A 22031-nucleotide genomic window follows, 5' to 3' on the forward strand; every position below is an offset into this window, starting at 1 on the left:
TAATCCAGGTTATATATAAGTTGCACAATAAAAGTACCGTCCAAATTACAATCATTGCTTTATAGTCATTTGCTACGTTACGGCCTGACATTTATCCATGAACGAATACACACGTGACGCATTCCTTGACGAATCCTTATTAGTTTCAGTACGAGACACCTTCATCTTGTAAAAACTATTTTAATTGAGCATTGTCTATTAATTGTAGCCACGAGATTTCATGGTAATATTAACTTATAGGTTCTTCCAATAACCATACTAGATATGTTGAACACACTTATACACTAAAGAAATATTACAACGGTTACTGCTACGTGATAACATAATCTAAAACATTATTTACTTTTATATTTCACCTAAAGTGGATATTAAATAATCTTGCTTGGTAGGAATATAACATACCTTAATTTCTCCTTGTCCCTCTGCACAGCAAGCCTGAAGGTCCTTCAACAGCAGTTGATATTTGGTAATCCTCTGCACCGGCTTAATGAGATAAGCGGCTAAAGGATGTTCCAATTTTTTCTTACGTTGGACCCTAAATAAATAATGAACACCTATTAATGTGATGTACACAATTGCTCGATTATATAAAACCTGTGGCTATAAACTATCTTTGCCACATCTTGCGAAAACCCCCTTATTTAGTCATTCGAAGAATATATAAAAAAAATAAGTGTTATTACAATCCCATAATATAAAAAAAAAATAATGCGCCATTAACATAAACGCTTTAATATTTGATAGTTACAATAATTATAAATATTTTGCAATATGTTTGTTCATTTTAAATCTGTTCCAAACTGCAACAATTAAAGGTATCATTTAGACGTACCGTTCGAAATAATCCCCGGCGTGCTGCACGACGGCAGCGTTGCTGTCGGGCTTGTTGCGGCAATAGGAGACGTACATGTCGAACTCGCGCGCCCACGTCACGAAGCAATGTCCCACGTCCTCCGGCATCGACACATACTTATCTAGCTCGCGCAGGAACACGCGCTCGTGGAAACGATGGATCTCCTCGATATTGCCGAATATTATCTCCTCCTGGACACACCAGCATACAATCATATTTAACAATTATCTAAATTAAATAATATCATAAATAAAACGGTGAATCTCGCCTTCACATTCGCCTCTAGAACTGCTTTCGAACAATCGATGGGGGACATGCATTTATAATACCAAGCAGTCAAACTTGGCGAGTCAAAGAGAGGGAGAAATCGGAAAGATGAATTATCCATTCCCACCATAGGAAATAGCAAATCAAAACAGAACGGTGAAATTTTAGTCAAATATTCAAAATTAATATTTAACGTTTAAACGCAAGACTCACCTTGCCCTGCAACGCTGACGGCACAGCGCCGGGGTCAGTGCGCATTTCTCGCAGATAACAGGTGATGCACGTCTCCAAGTCTTTTACGTACGCGCGCTCTGTTTGGAGCAGTTCCGCCATTATAAACCTGCAAGAAAAATATCAGTTTTATAAGTTCTACTTTAAAGTTAAGCACACAATACCAAATAAATCATATCATACATTTCTTTATGCTACAATATATTTTCTGACCTCTTACACCAGGGATGGCGAACCTTTATTGGTTAACGTGCCATTATATAAAACAAAAATAAAAATGTGCCAGTAATCATCCAGGGCAACTTTATCAACCAAGTGTCCCTTTTTATAACGACCTTTTTTTATGTCCGAAAAAAACTTTCTGTCTGGATATTATGGTCGTGCCCCAATTATTTTGTCACGTGCGATCACTGGCACACGTGCCAATTGTTCGCCATCCCTGTTTTATAGCAAAGAAAACAAATTGATACATTTTTTAATTATTGATCCGTCATTAGAAAATACGCTTTTAGGATAGATGTTTCTAGTATGATCCTCAAGTAAATTTTACTGTCATATATTTATTATATGGTACTATTGCTTACTCTTTTCGCCGTGCGCTGCGCCTCTTATCTTCGCCAGCGGCTGTTGGCTGTGGTTCAGAGCGAGAGTCGTTATCAGCAGACTGTGAGGACGCTAGAGATGGTACCACACTTGTCTCACTTTCTGGTTCACTCTCGCCGCCTTCCATTGAACCACTGAATTCGGCATATCTGTTCAACAAATGTATTGAGTAATATATATAAAAACAACTATTCTCTTCTATATTACGTCTGGTCAATGTATATACGTATTTCACAAGTCTGTTAATGGGTCGCCCCTTGTCCACATGCAAACGTAACAAACAATGTACATGGTATTATAATTGAAATAGAGGAACTAGCCTTAATATCAGCTCAGACAGGAATCAAATTAAGTTAAAACGAGTTAGATATTAGAGAATGACCGTAGAAAAACAAAGATATCGCATTTATAAGACGTACTAATGACGTTATGTCAGTACCTGGCATCAACTGCGGCGACCCACTCCTTGATCTGCACGGCGTGCGGATGTCCCTTCTCGACGAGCCCGTCAGCCAGCTGCGCGAGTAGGCGCACGCGCTCCCGACTTTCGCGCGCCACGCCAGCGGCGGCGGCAGCGGCGGCCGCCCCACACCGCTCCTGAGTCTCGCGGATCCATTCAACGGCGGCTCGCGCAGACCGTTCGAACAGAGCGAACTGCTGGCATTGCTCCAGGCGCTTCTTACGCACGGTCCAATGTTCCAACACCTAAGACACGCATCATGAAATGAAATAAGGACACCTATTTTTTTGCCATACACTGCATCTACACAAAGTATGAACTATTTAATTAAACCCTGCTATTATTTATTAATTAGCTTAGAATTATAAAAGCACAAAATTATAAAACACCCTAATACAACTCAATTTAGTGGACACCATAACACTAAGGCACTAAATTTATTTTAAATTGAAATAGTTACCGGTTGTATCAACCATGTGACATAACCCCTGATCATAGTGAAACGGTTACCGCGCTCGTAATAGAGGCCGTGTCGCGATGCACTCGTAACCACGCACCAGCCCCAACGCGACCCTGACGATACCATCGGTAGTATACTAACAAAAGCCTCCATTGTCTCTCTGCTCCGACAATGACACTGGCCATGGCATGCAAAATAATAACTGACCGCGCTCAATACAGTTGTCACAGTAATTCTACTGTATAAATATTATTTCCGTTGCATAATCGGTATTGTCTGTCCGTTATGGCAAATAAACAAACAAAACGAACATTTTCTTTGCTGTTTGGGATTTGTTTTTGTCGTTTGTAATATTCGAATGCCATAATAGGCAATGTTATCATTAAACTTCCATTTAAAGTAGTTCCTAAACTTCCTGCAGATGTATAAAATTCTACTCTTGTTGCTGCGAAAACGATACGTCACAAGTTAATAGTGGGCTGAAATATACAGGCTCATTTTGATATTGCGGTACTAAATGAAACCACATACTTATGTAAACAGAAATAACACTTTACAATAAGTTACTTGCGCCGTAGATGTAAAATAAATGAGTGTAAGTTTCGAACAAAATAAATATTAATAAAATATTTTCAATTTTACACGCCCTAATGCCACTACTACTACTCTAAGAGAATTCGTCGCAGCGGCAACAACACACTTCAGTCAGTAAAACACTCCATATTTACACTCAACTGCAAAATGATCAAAAAGTTGGAAAAGTAAAACTGAGATTTTTTATGAAAATATTCGTTATTCTTGGCACAATGTTAGCAGTGGTAAAGAGTATTATGTGCTTTCATTTAGTTACGCAATGTCAAAATTACCCTGAATAAGACCTGATCGAATAAAAATCCATATACAACCAAAAATATCACTAAACTGTAGGGGGTTAGGGAAGATGTCGACTATATTTTGTCAGAGTGTGTGCAGAGTCGACCTCATGCCTCAGGTAGTGTGGAAGACCTCAGTTGTATTCTGTCGGCTCGTGCATCAAAGGGGCCTAGGATTTCGTTAAAAAAATATTTTTGAGGTCATGAGGGGAAATGTGTAGACAAGCAATCAATGCGAATCTATAGAACGACAAAGTTATTTCGATACAACAAAGCTTCCTAAATAAGGATGGAAAGAAATTTTTATAAATTTTCATAATCATCCCTGATAAATTTTATCCTAAATATTACCATAATACTCAAAGGCGGTCACTTTCTGTTTTTTTTTTCTGTTTTACATTTTACATCTACCACTGAGGATAAAATATTGACTGAACACATTGTTACGATTGTGATACGAATTATTTATTAATTAAATCATAAAAATATTATATATTCGAGGAAAACAAGCTGTTTACAGCACGCACTCTCTGTTCCTACTGATCTCTTGTAAACGGAGCTGTATAATAGAATTTTCTGGGTGATATTACATATACTTACAGACTTGTGAGGCCGCCTAAAAGACTATCGTTACAGCATCAAATTTACTTTGTTTTCAAGTGTGTTAGAGATAAGTGCCTTTGCTACCTGGATGGTGCCAAATCGAGTAGGAACACCATAAAGCACACATCATTACAGCTTTACTTAATATTATTACCTTATTCTCCTGAGCGAGCAGAGTATCAAGGATGGCACGCGTCTGTTCGTGATGCGCCTTGCTGGCGGCGGCTGTCTGGCCGTGCACTTGCGCCGAGCGCGCCGCGTACTTAAGAAACGTCTCGGCGGTCCGGCGCGCCAATGTGCATGCCTTAAGGAACGCTTCCTTCTGTTCTCCGTGCTTTACAATTAGCGCGGCCACCTGTGTCAGAAAATAACGTTTTTATCAAAATATTATTATTATTATATATCAATGCAAATATCAATATCACGCCAGTGAAAAATAAAATGAGGGACAGTCCTTAAGCACTATGCACAGTCTTATTAAAATTAATTGGTGGCTCCGAAGTTAGCTACATAAGCTGCTTATTTATCAATTTAAATTTCAATTATTTTGACTTTTGAAAGACTATAAGCTGGGTAGGCGATTATTTATCAATTTAAATTTAAGTTATTTCTCTTGCTTTCATAATATGTGGAGATCATACTTTGTTTTGGTAGTTACATTTTGAAATGTTTTGCTAAGGGAACATACCTTTTCATTATGTTTTTCGATTACTTCATCTGACTTTATTTGACAGAAAGTAAATTGAAATCTTTAATGGACTCTAAATAAATTTATTCTATGATCCGTAATTGAAAAGAATATTTTTTTGTGGAATACAAAACTAAACAATACCCATATAATTTTTAAATAAATTATTGAGCTTAGCTGAACATACAGAAACGCTCATGAATATTGGGCTCTGCGTCCGATACGTACGATGTTCAGAGCCGCCATTGAGTTTGAATACAGCCTTTTGAAGGTGCATTTGTCGTTGCATATTACCTGCGCAGCTTTGTCGAGATTCTGCGTCTGTGGTTGCGGCGGCTCGTCGGCAGGAGGCGCGGGCGGCGCGGCCGTTGACCCACACCAATCCTCGTCGCGGCGGTACTCGCGCTCGAGCGAGTCGAGCACGGAGCACACCTGCTCGGCTGTCTTGTAGAAGTTTAGCGATGCCGTCACAAGCTTGTGACGCTCCTCAGCGCACATCACGAGCCGTTGCCAACGCTCCGTCACTTCCTCCGATATCTCTCTACGGATAAGTAATATTTAAAATCAATATAGAAATATAAGTTACTACTTTATTGATGACGGTTTTTGTACAATTGTTCTTGTGGATGAAGTAATACTATCGCAATAAAAGGAAATTTTAATACAAAATGAACACCAAAAATAAATGACACATTGAATATCATTTTCTAGCTGGCTTTTCGTCGCTAAGTCACGAGATTTTCACACTTAATTTCGTGTGTTAATTGATCATTTCGCTATCCAGACTTTATCTACTAGATTATAAAGTATCATAAAGCTCCTCTCGAGTGACCTAAAATCATTAATTCAAGTCTTTTGTAAGAGTGCACTTCACGGTAAAGCCATACCTAATAGTAAGCGGGTCGTAGTGATTTGCAGCTCTGAGGGCGTCGGCCCTGTATTTGACCTGGACGGCGCTGGCGTGCGTTTTCTCGACCGCCACCTGGAACTGATCATGTTCGCGCTTCAACTGCTCGGCCTCGACGAGCGTGCCCGGGATCGAGAATGACGCCGCCAACATCGCCTCGCCATTTCGTATCCAACTCACCACCTGAGCGGCGTCTTTTTGAAATTGACCTGAAAGCATCACATTTGCTTTTAAATATCATTGCTTTGAATAAATCTTGAGGATATAACAAAATGATAATAAGGTTCTAAAATATTTTTCTTCATTACTATTTATCAATCTATCGATACAGGACTATATTCAGTTACCTAGCTGGATGCACTGTTCGAATCGGGCACGTCTTTCCTCGGCCAGCCCTTCCAGCTCCACTTGTCTATCGTGCAAGAACTCAAGCAGTAGTTGCACTCGTCCCTGCGCGTCTAGTGGTGCCGTCTCCGACCCATCAGAGCCGCTGGACGCCATCACATCAGACGCCTCTGCTATGGCCGCAGCAAGTTCCTGACCTTGCTGCACTACCTAACGACACAAAAGAATAAAATCAGTAAAATGATGTAAGATCAAAACATTAAATATAAAACAGTCATAAATACCTGATTTTCTAAAAAGATTACCAAAAATTTAATGTAATCCATTATTTTATATTAATAAATGTAATAATGAATATTTCGTAGCCAGATCTTAAAATTGAACACTCCACAATGTGGCCAACCATTTTATGAAATGGTTGTTTTTCATGAAATAGAAAATATCCGCTGCCCATATCATGGTATGGTCTGGCAAGATCAACGAATAATCAACGTTTGACGATATGGGGAGCTTAACACACGTCTATTTCAAGATATGGCCAAACATTTGTGTTCACAAAGTAAAATAGTTACATTGATCACTATTAGAAGTGCTTATAGCGGTTTGTTTTCATTATGCATTATATCGGTAGACAATTGTTTTGATTAACGAGCAAATAATAATTAATAAATGGAGGATAAAAGTAAAGTGTACAAACCGCAAGCCAATTGCGGTTTGTACACTTTACTTTCATCATTTTACTTACATCAGTGGCGGTTCTTTCATAGAAGCCCAAAGCCTGGCTTGCCTTAAAATTATTTAACTTAGTACACAAAGCCGAATATAGAACAATAATCATAATTTTACAAAACAATTTTCTAATATAAAACATTCCCGCGCTATGTATCGCTGTACTACATCGGTTCCCCTCGAGTGTACCTATAAACACACTAAAACACTTTAACACACAGTACCACACCCACACCGTATCAGTATACACACATTTTGTTCATAATACCAAACACGCACAAAATAGATTCATCACTCTCACTCTCGTGTTTTACGAGGCTTTTTGCATCAGTATTTCCTTCTCTCTCACACTCATGGTTAGAATATGGCTAAAATTCTATCACATATCTATAGCTGTAGTAGATTTCTATATCAATCAGTACTGAAAAATAACCCAGGCTTTCGCCTGCATAGATATTGTATAAAATTCGAGGTTGCCAAGTTAAACTTACTTTTATTATAATAGCTTTTGTTTTGCGTAATATCCCTTATTTAAATTATTAATCTCTTAAATTATTATTATTTTCTGATGATTTTAGTATTACTTTAATTATAATTGCATTATTATAATTATTGTAATGTATTTGCACTATAATTTTACGTATCAAAAAGTTTTTGTCACATTTTGAGCAGTAATTTTATAGATTTTTTTTTCGGAACAGGCAACATCAGTTATTTGTTTTGATTGAGCCCGTGATAAATTATTAAGTATTTGTGTTTATTAAATTTTTTTTGTTATTTTAAACATTTATATACAAAGTAAATTAGTGAAATGATTTTTTGTGATGGTTTAAAGTGTGTGAAAAGTTTTTATCGGCGAAAATAGGTAAATTTGTGAGGTTATGGTGGACAACAACAACTTCATACTAGCTGGCGAGTGGCGCGAAATGTACGCCTGACTTCAAGAAACTATAAGGTATTTACAATAGCATCCAAAACTAATTGTCGTTTTGGATGCTCCCATACGAATAATCATTAAATTGTATTTGTTGTTATTGCACATTTTCTCGAACGAGGCCAGTGTTTCAAATACATCTGGTTGAAAATAATGATACCTACAAATTAATCGGTGCTATCAACAAAATAGATTTTAAATCACATTCAGTTTTATTTTGAATGCATTTTATTTTATGTAAACAGCGAATTTTAACTAGATTTTCTCGTCAATCGAGTAGGTAGGTACAGTATGTGACGAAATTTTTTAAACAAATCGTGCGCATCGACACCACTACTTTCTACTTTTTATGAGATTAGTTGATAATTTATACAGTTTATTTGTTATTACACCACATGAAATTTCTTTCAGAGGTCACGATGGGTCAAAACCATCTTTAGATTAAAGTGCCTAATATATTATAAGTTGTCTCGGTGGTATAGTTGTATTGCGTGCGCGGCACGACTACCACTCTCCGAGACTGGCAAAGTTATATTTGATACCTATTTTATTTACTAACGCACATTTTATACGAACCGAAGACGCGATCTTTTTTTTGTGCTGCTTTGGCTTGCCCATACCCAAAGCAGTAGGCACGCCACTGATAGCAATGACCATTACCTGTACTTAAAAAAAAGTATATAAATTACTTTTTATTTGATTTTTTTATTAAAGCTCTGTCATCATGGACACCCTACATTAATGATGGATTGACATATAATCAAACGTTGACGTTTAAACAATACGGTCAATCAATTTCATAAAATGGTAGGACATAACATGAAGTGATCAATTCTAAGATCAGACTACAACAAATACATTGTCATATATTCTTTGCATAATATAAAGCAGCATTCACTTGGTAGGTGGCATGTTGCATTCTAGCAACACTCTCGTTGTGCGCCGCGAGCGCCTGCTCCGCCTGCTGGGGGTCGCGCGGCGGCTCCGTGCGCTGCAGCTCGTCTCCCAGCAGCTCCAATCGAGAAGATACCTGCGAAACAAATATTCTAACTATAATACATTTATTATTGTTAAGAAATGAGACCAAATAACGGCCCGTCCATCTGTGACCATTAATTTTAAGTACGTTGGCAGGGTATTGTTGTGCTCCAAGTACGCTCATACTTTCATAAATAAAATTGGCTATATAAGTCACATAAGAGCGCATGAAAAGGTAGAAGAAGCACGACTAGAAGGTACCCAATGTTAGTTCGAGTTAAATATGCCTGTCTATTTTCTACATTTATTGTGGGCGAAATCGGCTAGGAGGACATCATACATCTATCATTTATCATGAAATATCCTTTGTAATCACTGATCAACCACAGGGTACTTTGCCCATACAACATTCCGATGCAGATCATATACAATTATGTAAATATAGTATAGCGACTTTAGGTTTTTGAATTGCAAACTTTAAGAGAAATAAATCTTTCAAACGAAACATTAATTCCGAAAGTATTTGCATGTTTGGCTGCCATACTCTTGAGTTGGAAACTATTGAAAGAACAAACATAAAAATTAATGATACGTTAACTCCGATAACATTGTACTCTACTACAGAATACTTTACCATGTACCTATGAGCAAGTGGGTGTTCGACTCTCTTAATTATGTAGGTGGAGTGATAGAGACTTGCTGCCATAAGAAAGATTCGGCTCGACCAAATTAGACCAGTTTTTTTAGAAACCGCATTAAGTAGTAAATCGAGAGAGATTTTATTTTACCCAACCATGTACGTTAGGACAGGGTATGGAAGAACTTCTACCTCATTGCTACATTTTTTTGTAAGTTACAAGTAATGGAATTATGAGCGGTGCGAATCACTTAGCATCAGGCCAAACTACTTGTTCCTTTGGTCGGTTCGGTCTAAATTATAAAAAATGGTTGCAAATTCTCATTTGGCATATTGACAAATTAGGACATACAATAATAAATCTAAAAAGTGATACTTGCAAGTATAAATGAAACGGAAAGCGATAATTACACGTCGAACACTAACTTAACCGGTTATTACGCTCACTTAAGTTTTTGAATTATGTTAAACGGGACAAGACCGGCGGTAATAGATGTTTACCTCTAAAGCGTCCCTCTCGTAGTGCCTGAGTTGTAAAGTGAGCTCGAGTCGTCTTTCTCTATCGGACCAGAGATCCTCGAGAGCGCTGCGCGTCCCTCGCAACCGTTCCAATGTTGTCTCCACTGCGGCGGTACTGGCCGCGTCTGAATCGCCAGATGATCTGCAAGGAATAAAGCATCAAAAATTATTTCAAAAGATTCCAAGGCACTAAACAGCCTGAATATTGCCATTACCCAGAATGCGCTCTAGGTTTTCGTATAGAAGCATAATCCGTGATATCGTGTAAAATTTGTGGATCAGATACCCAGGTATCAGTGATGTTCACTACGTGAACCGGAAGCTGATTGCCTTGCTGGTACTCTTAATTTCTTTTGATAAAGCTAGCTTTAAAGTTCATACGTCCATAGGTTCCCGAATATTACTATACTTTGCAACTCTATATATTCTTAGAAGTTCGGAAATTAATATCTTCTTATAGAGTCCACGCCCCCGTAGAGACCATTAATGTGGCAGCGTAACGAAAGAATTACAAATTTTACGCTCACCGGAAAACATTGCCTGGTTAAGAATAGCAGAAAACACCGTTCTACCTGCTAGCCATAGGTATATGGAGTACATAATGAACGGCCTTAGACAAGTATATACTCAAAACCTTTTGTAATTTAACGTTTCATTAGCCACCAAAATACTTAATAAGTAATATACAAACATTAAGTGTCAACAATGTTTCTACATGTTACACAATAAATGTCCTAATGGATATGTCGTAAACGGCACGATACAAACCTCCATCTTAAACACTGCACCGGTGACTTATGCCTGTGCGATCGTCGATGATATTTGAGCATTTTGCGAAAAAATGTTCATTTCATCGATGTAATGACAATAATTGAAACTATAAATTATCGTTTGTTGTCGTTTCAAGCACTGAACTTTTACTTGTAAAACGAAACGCCCACGCGCATCGTTTAAATGACACGGTGATTTATTGGTATATATGTGTAATGCTGCCCATCGCTTATATTGTTAATGACTGTGTGAAATATTAAGTTGTTATTAAGTACTTACATCTTCCCAAATGCAAAACGCAGAAAATGTATTTAATTACAGCCGTTTACCAGATACTAATATATATATTCGTGAAAAAAAAATGAGTTATAGATATTTGATTTTTATTACGTACGAATTTGCTTTTAAATAATATGAATAAGAGTTAGGGAGAGAGAGAGTAGTCACGGAACACTACGGTTAATTGTACATAACACAGCACAGAGAAGAAAACGAAAGTCAAAACTGGAAACATTTCAGTAAGGCTTTATTTAGGCTATATATTATAACGCTATTACCAATAGGAGCGGAGTAGTAAAGACAAATGTTGCAATAACGGAGATTTCTTTTTTTTGAGAATTTCTGTTTCCGAATTGAAATGAATTCCGTTTACTGCGTAAACAGTTAAAGTTATATAACAAACATGTATTACTGAATTGTTCCTCACAAAAAAGTGTGAAAAATATACAAAAATACAAACAATATTAAATTACCCTATTTCTTTACGATCAATAAGCCTTATCCTAATCCTAAATAACCTTATCAGGCCTTATAAATTCTCATAACTGACAGGTAACATAAGAATACAGACAAGCCGCAACAATTTAAATCATACATTTAAAACAGGTAAACTTGGTATTTACAATTATACACATTATTTTAAACGTATTTTTTTTAATATATAATTAGCTACATTAAGTGGCCCAGGCCGCGGTGACCTACAATGAGCGGCGCGCACTGTTATGTTACGGTTGGTTAGTGAATGCACCTGTTAATCTCGCAATGATTCTCTTCTTGTTGTATAATACCTTACATGCGGTAGAGTTACGCCATATAAAATTTTGTTTACACAAGAAAGGGTCAACTAGGCCCGAAATAAATACCACTATCTTTAGAGAACACAACGACGTAACGCAGTCACTGTTCCTTTTTGCATGGTTAATAAATACAGAATTAATCTCGTAATATGTTGAAGCCAAATACAAGTAATACTAACCGTTGTCAAAAATATCTAAAAATATTACACGCCATTAAAAGGTTAAACCATCACGTACTTGCATAAAAGCAAGAACAACAAACGTAACAATAAATAATTACATTAGGTAACACTCACAAATATTTTGTTTTATTTCTGACATAAACAAATGACAATTTCGTAAGACAGCGGGAGTCGGGTGCAATACACTGTCATTGTGCTGGAGGGATGATGACCCGACCTCACGACTATCGTTGGACGTGTAAATAGAACAACCAACGAAAAAAGTGAAAGATGACCAAGGTACAGCAAGGCCGAGCAGGCCTATGATGTCCTCTCAAGGGAGAACAAAAGGCACGAGGTAGATACTGCGCAAAACTACTCACCGATCTTGCAGCCAATGTGATAAGCGCACGCCTCATAGGAGTTCCGTGATTCCAGGCGATGCATGAAAGATGCGGCAGGATGAGGTTCGAGGATCGACAAGGGAAAGTAAAAAAAATAAGGAAGGATTGAGATAATGTGGAAGCTAGCAAGATGGACGAAACAAAGAGTTCTGATTTTACAGACAATGATGACAGGAGTATGCCCGTTTCTAACAATTAGAGCATAACGGCCTGTATTACGTTCAAAGAGGCTGCATCTCCTCACCGAGCTACAAAGATCGGATGAATAATTTTACGCAGACCGCACCCTTGTCCATAGCTCACGTTTAGGAGACACCAAATTACTTAACTAACTAACATTTGCTTTATTTGGAATTGGTCATAATACTTGACCAATCTAATAAACCTGATCTACCATTTCGGCGCTACAATTATATAGGTATTGTTAAAAGGTATAATATTATGACATAAATATTATTAGCGATAGAATTTGAAAGAAAAACTTTTTATGTAATTTTTTTATGAGTCCTTTGTTACCTGAATTAAATAAATAAATTAAAATTAAAAAAAAGTGACAAACAAATCTGAAAGAGTTAGTCAACGGAGGATTTACAGAAGAGCATTTGCAAATGACTGATCACGGGCCACGGAATTACATATGGTAGTAAAACGAATTCCTTTCAGTTGCCTGTCCGTGGCGTAGAGTTGATAAGAGTAAAAGAATTAGAAACGTAGAAACTAACGACATCTGCTCCGTAATTGCTAATGCAGATAACGTCAAACACTAGGAAGACGCGCGATGCGTAGCTAATACAAAGAAAGTTCACAATGCCTACATACATTTCGCCACACAAACCGCTAGTGCAGGTAAAATCTTGAATCTGACATCACGACCCGATTGGTTAGGGTTCAAGAGACACACTTTGTACACACTCAGTTTGATACTCGTGTAGGTATAAGAATAAGAAAAGCAATAAAACTGAACGCATCATCCATACAATACATAGTCTATCACGCGAATGCGTATTCGGCTAATGCAAAAATGTGTGGTTAATTAGTCCTCTATCGCGACACCTATGTAACTCTAAACATACAAAATAGACTATCTTAAATAAATATAATAAAAATAAATAAATAAAACGGAAGTTTTTCTTTGTAAAATTGTAAATAAAGTAAACCACTCTTGGCCTAATGTCTAACCGCCATTTGCAATAAGCGAACCCAAACGCTTTTTTCGATATATCTCTAAAATGCACCAATCTGAACAAAGTTTTTTTGTTGACATGCTTACAAATACGTTTTTTTTATTGGTTCATTCTCGGGATGGGATTGAAGATTGAGCACGTCCACATCCGCACTAGGCCAGCGTGGTGGACTAAGGCCTATTCCCTCTCAGTAGTAGAGGAGGCCCGTGCTCAGCAGTGGGCAAGTATATAATACAGGGCTGATATTATTATTATTATTATTATTACATGGGTCAAATAGAAAACAGTTTGACTAATATTGTATTAATAAAGCATCGGTAAATAGACGCATATTCTGGTGTTGGAAACCGTTGCAGTGTCGCTCCGAGCGAAGCGCATACCTCGCGCTTAGGCGGCCAATCGGAACCGAGAGATACCCGCTCAAGTACATCACTGCATTTTATGCTCTATTCTTGTTAGGACACCTACTAGCTATGCCACAGATTTATCTCTACCTCTTTTTCCCCTCTTGATACACCTCCCGAACCCGTAACATAGAACAAGCGCGTTGCGCGTGACCCGTCACCCCGGTATGTCTAGGTAGACAGGGACAGGTGTCCCCAACTTAGTTAAGGTCCTGGGTACGAATACTGGGTCGGGCAGTGATAATTTTTCGTTATACAGTATCAGTTCGGTATTAGGAATTTATGCCCAAAATGTTAATAGACTCTCTATCTCTAGCCTTCTATCACTTCTCGGTGCGGAACACACATGACGAAAAAAGGGTGGCGTGGATGCACCTCTGTTTACCTGTTCGGGCATAAAGGCGGGACGTGTGCAAATTTCAAATCACGTGACTGGTTTTGGTGTGAAATCCCAAAAAGTTGTTGATTTACGTTCTTGGCGTCATCCAGGTTTTATTTTTCAGAAATATTAAGTTTGCAAACGTAAAAATACGATTGTAAAGACTAATGACTATAGACAATTGACAACTGACCCTGACTTGCATTCTCCTAGAATGTGGATTGAAAAGATTCTGTATATTTAATTTTATTCCTCACGCTACATTTTCTATAAATGCCTGTGACGCACTCGTACATTACACGCAAGGATGTCAATCCTGCTGTTACATCAATATATTTTTTATGACAAAACTATTTGAGTCCAGTGCGTTTTTTACTATTGGCGCTAACTGCAATTAATACACTATTATGCCTTAATTGTAACTAGCCCGTACTAGCTTCGCATAGATATTTTTTCTTAAAATACTCTATGGCTTTAACTAATATAAAGAAAGTTCTGAGACAGCCAGTTTGTCTTATGTCGTTTTGTTTCTTAATATACTAAGCTGACCCGACCGACGTTGTACTGTCTTAACTATGAATATTGAATTCATATTGGCATTACTAAATAGAAAAAAATATAGTATTAAAAAATCTAGTGTTTATTATTGTAATGCTCTATGATACACGCATTCTGTCAATCGCTAACAGTTATATCGAAGAACTAACACTTATGTAAAACTAATATAGTCATTTGTCAATGTAGTCATTAAGTTTTCTTAAATTTTCTAATGTTACGCTCAACTTCTTTATTTTTTTTTTCATTAGAACTTTCTCCTGACAATTATTGTTATTACAACAAAAAAGAATTTGCGAATTGTTCCCACCACGCTGGATGCGATGACCAAGGGAAATAGAAATTATTGTATTTTTAACAAATAGAGTTCACATTAATAATATTATGACCTCAGTTCCCAAGATTTTTTTAAACTTTCAAGCATAAATTATATTATGCTAGTTTAACTAGTTTAAGTAAGCAATACTTACGACTAGGGATCTTCTAATTTTGAACACCATTATAATGACACGATAACGTTATACGATAATAAGCTATTGTCATAGTAATACGACGCGTGTTTGCTATTTGGGTTTCCCTTAAACTAGAGGGAAGTGGTGTAAATGGGGGTAATTTTACACAATAAAATATTATATATAAATTAAATTTCCCAGTTCGATTAAACGATTTAAAAACGACTGGAGTGTTTTTATTTCCTTGAAAAAAAAAAGAGAATTTATTACTAAATATCATAAAACATGTTATTATCACACAGAAACGACAAAATAGATATGGTAAATTTGGCACAGGAATAGAATAAATCTTGAGTTAAAATACTATAAGCTAGTATATCCCGGGAGAGCGCGCACAACGGCTTCTATTCCGGAAAAGTCTTTACACGTGGTCGTAGCCGCGTGCACGTGAATGTAGGGGTCCAGAAACACAACGCAACTAATCGTACTCAGTAACGTGCAAGCCTTCAGAAGCTGCTTTAACACATCGTTATGATTTCCGGGTTAAATTTAAATAGTAACTGGCCACCATCCCTAACAAAGTTTAATGCGTTGACAAAAATTGAATAGTAAATATTATGAGGTACACAAGAAAACCGACAGATGAAACTTTAACTAGACAATATCCTATCAACTGCATAATTATAACGGTAGCAGAAAGGTACGGAAACTACGCTCAACAGCAGTGGCGGCTCATCCGAAAGAGCGCTGGTGCAGTGCACTCCCACGAAAATTACATACTTAGCTAATTTAATAATTTATATATATTTATAATACATAAGATCCTTACATTACATTCTTTATATTTTACTATGCCTATAAAAAGTTTATTATATTACCTATATAGGTACATGTAGCGTCAATTTGTAACGAGTGGAGCGCCAGCAATTGTGCTTCTATGAAACGAAGTTTAGTATGACTCGTAGTACTGTATTCAATGAGTGCGAAAGAGAGAGATCGACTCGGGCTGACGCGTGAAACAAAAGATATCGTATGAGAAATTAGCGTAGTCTGGAGCGCCGCTCACGCGTCACTTAGTTGTCGTTCAGCCAGCCGTGCCGTGCGCGCGCCGAGTATTAAAAAATAGTTTGTGCGCGATATTTTATGTTAAAATGAAACAATACAGTATATCTTTTATTAAACAGTGTGAAAAGAAATGCGGCTAAATACAAATAAAATAAATAGTAAGCTCTAGTTTGTCAATTATTTTTTTGTGAACCCCCATCAAAAAATTTCACGAGCCGCCTCTGCTCAACAGTATGAAAGTGTCTTTGTTTAATAGACCTCCGTCGGTAGTTTTTGCACGTTTCATCTTTTCTAACTGGTGCAAAAAATAAATCTCTTAAACTTTCTGCCACGTAATAAAGGTTTAAAATTTCGATTTTAGAATAGTTAGTCCGCTGTCCGTAAACGTATCTAAATGACTAGGCTCGACTGACATAAAATAATAATTTGCTATTCAATTTCATATTGTGAGTGAGCTTCCAGACATCTCATCTTCAGATATAGTATAACTGTCGAACTGAAAGAAAAAATTTCCGCAACATATCCATGGTTCTTCCGGTATTATACACCTTTTTGAGGTGATGATCAGTGAACATCACGTGGGCTTATTTACCGGCAAATTCTCTCTTAATCTGGAGGGAATGTAATTTTAAATAGATTTATTAGCAATTTGTGGTCTCTAAGAGCAATAGCTAATTATAGATTTAACTAATTAAAACAAAAACAAACATTTCATCCAAACATAATAATAAAACTAAGAACCATTACTGCATTAAAAATATGTAAAACAAAAACTGTTTACGGTGACAGCGATGAAACGGTGCCCTTAAACAGTGTTCAATTTTATGAGCATTGAACTCGTAAAAATTCTGTCCGTGATGCGAACAGAAGCTCTCCAGTCAGGAGTACGATCCAATCGACAATTAGAACTCAGTAGTGGTTTTATGGGCAGTTAAAACACATCCATGGACGGACAGTTTATATCCGGTTTTATGGACATGGACCCACGCGCCGCCACACGCCCTGATTAAAAAGTTACCGTCTAGGGCGTCTTCCTACTCTTGCGGTTCGGCGGCGAGGTCCCGGTGACAATGTATAACATAACATAAAAATTCACTTGTTGCTTAAACCTTCGGTATTACCTAAAGAAATGTCATCTTTAAAACAGATTTGACAAACACATGATATAAAGCAAAAACTTTAATATCCTAATAATATCTAGATAAGGTGAAAAAATTATACTCGAGTACCAAAAATGGAACTAAAAGACATAAAACTAGAACATATTACTATTTGAAAACCTAGCCTAAATGCTTATAGGTGATACTCCAATATGTGTTAGTTTTTTTATGTCGTTGCCACGCCAAAACCAGTAGTGTAATAAATACGGCAAAGTATTTATTGTTATGTCAAACAATCAACACATCATGAATGGATGAAAAAAAGTACGCACGGCAGGAACTCTCGGACAAAAACGTTAGATTTCAACTGCACACATAAGTATTACATGGTAATGTCAATTTTCTCATTTTTTTTTAATGTAATTCTCCATCGCCTAGTGCCTTCATCCAATTATTATTATTCAAGTGATGTATCTGTATAATGCACCCTTCAGTTTCAACCCCTTACCCAGTGGGGTGCCGGACAACGCACCGGGTAGTCGTTACCCCTACAACCAGGAGCATGCATGGACTAAATCAGACTAATGCAGTTGTCTCAATGTACATGAAAAGAGATTGGTAAAAGTACTCATCCCTGTAATAAGTATAGACAGATTCATGTCTACAAATTTTGTCTGGACCGCTAACTACTTATAAGATGCACTCAGGCCGCAACAAGTGCTATTTAGATGTTAAATGAGAACATCAGAATTTGTCAAAGCTTGAGTATAGTCCATTTATGGAGAAGATTTTAAAATAAACTGGAGCTTGCTCAGACCACAAATTTTATTGTGTTGTAATTACTTTAAAACTTACATTGTTATAACATCCAACGAGTTTAAGAGGCAATCATGTGTTTCAAGAATAATATAATAAAATTCTGTTTTTCATGAATATGGGTGGTCTTCTACTATACTACATTGGGCATTCATTATATATTATACAAAACATTGACGTAATAAGTGTACGTGTAAGTGTACGTAAGAATCAAAACAAATATGTGAATAGATGAGATCACACTGAGCTGATTAATACAGGGAAACGTAATCATTAAATCATGAGAAAATAATTTTATGCGAGAATCTTTTATAGTATATAATCTTCTAAACTCGAAACATGTATGGAGGCCAATGGGAAATCCCATCGGGCACGCGATTTATAGAAATATCCTTTGTAAATAGTAAATTATAATAGTTTCATTTAACAAAGTGTTATATAGATAAACGTAGACTAACATTGATTATCATAAACATGTAAGATATACCCCCTTATTCATAGACGTTATTTATCTAAGAACGGACCATTGCTGTGATAACAAGTCTGTTTCACAGTGCTAACGGCATGGCAGTCTTCGCAATGCGTAGACATAGGACCGTTGTGATTGGCTAATATTGAGATATAACTTCAATCTAGTTGGCAGTCAGATAAACAAAGCTGAGAAACAGACTTGTTATCACAGCAATGCTCCGTCCTTAGATAAATAACGTCTATGAATAAGGGTGTAACACGATATCCCTATTTTAGGCTTAATGATATAGTCGAAAGAATATTAATTAGGATTATACCTTATCGTTATTATACGACACTGTGACAACGTTCCTCATAATAATGGTAAAGTAAATAGTTAAAATTGTATGGTCCCTAGTAATAATAATATTGTTACAAAATAATAATATAATATTTTTGTTAAACATGATTAGTGAAGGAGAATATTCGTGTAAATTAAATACCTAGTGCCTCTTCTAGGTTTGAAATAATTAATAAATCTTTAATGATGTATGACTAAAATCTACACGATTAAGTAAAAGTACTCCGATATTCAACTTTATGTTTATTTAATCAAAACCAGAAAAGGAGAAGCGTGCCTAGTAACCCTTTTTATGGAAGGCTAGATCCGACGGCCATCAAGACATGTTCGTAGTTCCAAATGGCACAGCATCAATACATGTTTTATTTCACTACATTAATTTCATCACGATCATGCCATATATGCATGGCACGTCGTTTCATGCTATTATATGAACCAATATGTTAATATATTATATTCTTTCAAATTTAAAGCAACCATACAAACATGTTACCGCTTTTAGTAATGTTTTAATAAATGATTAGGTACTGCTTTTCATTATATTTATTATTTACCCTTAATGTACAGATTCCGGATTGTATAAGTTTTTTAGCACGTCTTGCTTAGGATTGAATCTCCCAGAGTCAGAACAAACAAATAAACCGAATCGTTACTGCAAAATATATGAAAAAGCATATTATTATGCTTCGAATGCTTGCAGTTCACCTGATGGTAACCCATACGACCGCCCATATACCGTAGAAATACCATCCAATTCGTTGAATTACAAAGTATTGTTTGGTATTCCAACGTGCTCGCCATCCAGAGAATTGAGATGTTAAATCTTATTATGTCCAGTAGTTACACTGGTTACGTCTTTCAAACCGGAAGACAACAGTGACTACACACTGCTACTTGGCGGCAGAAATAGACCTTTGGTGGGACCTCCCCAGGCGGGCTCACACATATGAGAGACCCACCACCCGTAAAATTACCTTAAATTCAATTAAACTTAATTTTATTTCTAATAATGTATTACTAGTGATTTATTCGCGGTTTCGCATGCATGAACGGTATAAAATGTATGCTAATATGGACTTTTCCGAATAAAAAGGTACGTATCTTAGAACAGGTCTGTTTGTTTTTTTTTTCCCTTTAGCGGTCTTGGACATTACACCTAATAGATATTTAAACATATTCACAAACTTTCGCATTTATAGTGTCAGAAAGACTACTAAAAGATTATTTAACTTGTTTTTAATAGTGACATTTACTAGACACTGCCAGTTTGTATAATTTTTGCATTATTTTTAACATTTTAAAATTTCTCGACCACTCGAGATATCCTCGTTGAGAATTCCCGTGTCTCAATAAAGAAAAAGTCCAGTCGAAAAATCAGAAACCCTATTTATCACAGACCGCAGTTTTAAACTTTTTTATGAAGTATCATATCAAAGTTTATACGCGTATGCTTTATAAATTCGTTGGGTATCCACAACTCACAAGATACCAAACAAAGACGATGGCATGGCGACGATTCTTAAATATTATGATAACGAACCGCATTGGGTTGTCGACTACCATTGTTTCGATGTTCGTATGCGCCCACTTTTTCGATAAACATACTTGGTTCCAACTGTGGTGTGTTACGTCAACGGGCCAAGGACGTCGTATGACGATTGAAGAGATAAATTGCACAGCCTGTTCATAGTATATTGGTGTGTGGCGTACGCGCTTGTCAACTGAATTAAAGTGCAGTCTACTGCATATCAACAAGGAACTGGTTCCGTGCTTTCAATAATTTATTTCTGCTATCACACACGATCAACACCGATGTTCACGGGCGTAAATAATACCTATTGTAAATATTTATATTAGTTGAAGATATAGGTATTGTAACGTCACTGCACATGGACGCATCAGTTCTTGCTGAAAATTTATTTAATTTATATCTGAGTTTAGTATTTATTATAATCACGTATCTTTAAAGAACAAAGACTGAACATCCAATATATAACATCAAAGAGAGTCGAAAACCAATAAAATCCCTAGTGATTAATTATTCTAATTCTAATTTTTAACTATAATTTTTAAAATATAAGACATAATAGCGTATGCAATTTGCTCCTAGCCAAATCACGTAAAAATATTATTCAACCACATACAAAATCATGGAAATACATGTTATGTTTTACTGCATCTACATTCGGTTCAACAACCTCAAGGCGAGCCAAGCTGTTTCTCATATCAGCAGATCGTAACTAATCGTCAGTGTACAGCGTCCTTGTAAGAGACAGGCAGATGTAATAAATAGAAACAAACAGTATGTGACTGCACCGTATACTTTCTACACACGAGAACACAGATTTGTGTGACTAGCGACGAACATACCGCGGCGCCGCGAGGCACGTGCCTTGGCGAAGGGACGTGCGTAGACTCTACGACTAACTACATGCACTTATAACGGCGCGGCGTCGCCCGAGTCGCCAATAAAAAGACCTGTCATCAATGCTAATATATGTCCAGTTTAACTAAAACGAATTTAGAATATTTTATGTATTAAAATAAAACTATTTTTCGGATTTTATTGCGGTTTTAATATGTGCGTGTCTAACATTCGCATAAACATAAGAAAACATTATATTTTATGTACTTTTACACCAAAAAGTTAAATCAACAGTTATAGTGGAAACGCAGTTATAAAGTTATGGCGAGGGATATACATACAAGACATATCAATTTCATTTGACACTAACTTACAATTTGGTTTAAACTAACTAAAGCCAAC

General features: G+C 36.6%; 1 protein-coding gene across 1 annotated transcript in view; it reads right to left on the minus strand.

Moving 5' to 3' along the window:
• LOC115445020 (kalirin) overlaps positions 1-22031 on the minus strand; it is a 198876-nt gene that overhangs the window by 136741 nt on the left and 40104 nt on the right. The window contains 11 exon segments of the mRNA XM_037443954.1: positions 403-535; positions 833-1044; positions 1334-1460; positions 1936-2103; positions 2394-2659; positions 4504-4704; positions 5332-5578; positions 5925-6153; positions 6292-6499; positions 8851-8982; positions 10069-10228. Coding sequence (XP_037299851.1) covers positions 403-535; positions 833-1044; positions 1334-1460; positions 1936-2103; positions 2394-2659; positions 4504-4704; positions 5332-5578; positions 5925-6153; positions 6292-6499; positions 8851-8982; positions 10069-10228 — 2083 coding nt within the window.

This window comes from Manduca sexta, chromosome 27 (assembly GCF_014839805.1).
Source record: "Manduca sexta isolate Smith_Timp_Sample1 chromosome 27, JHU_Msex_v1.0, whole genome shotgun sequence".
Classification (NCBI taxonomy): domain Eukaryota; kingdom Metazoa; phylum Arthropoda; class Insecta; order Lepidoptera; family Sphingidae; genus Manduca; species Manduca sexta.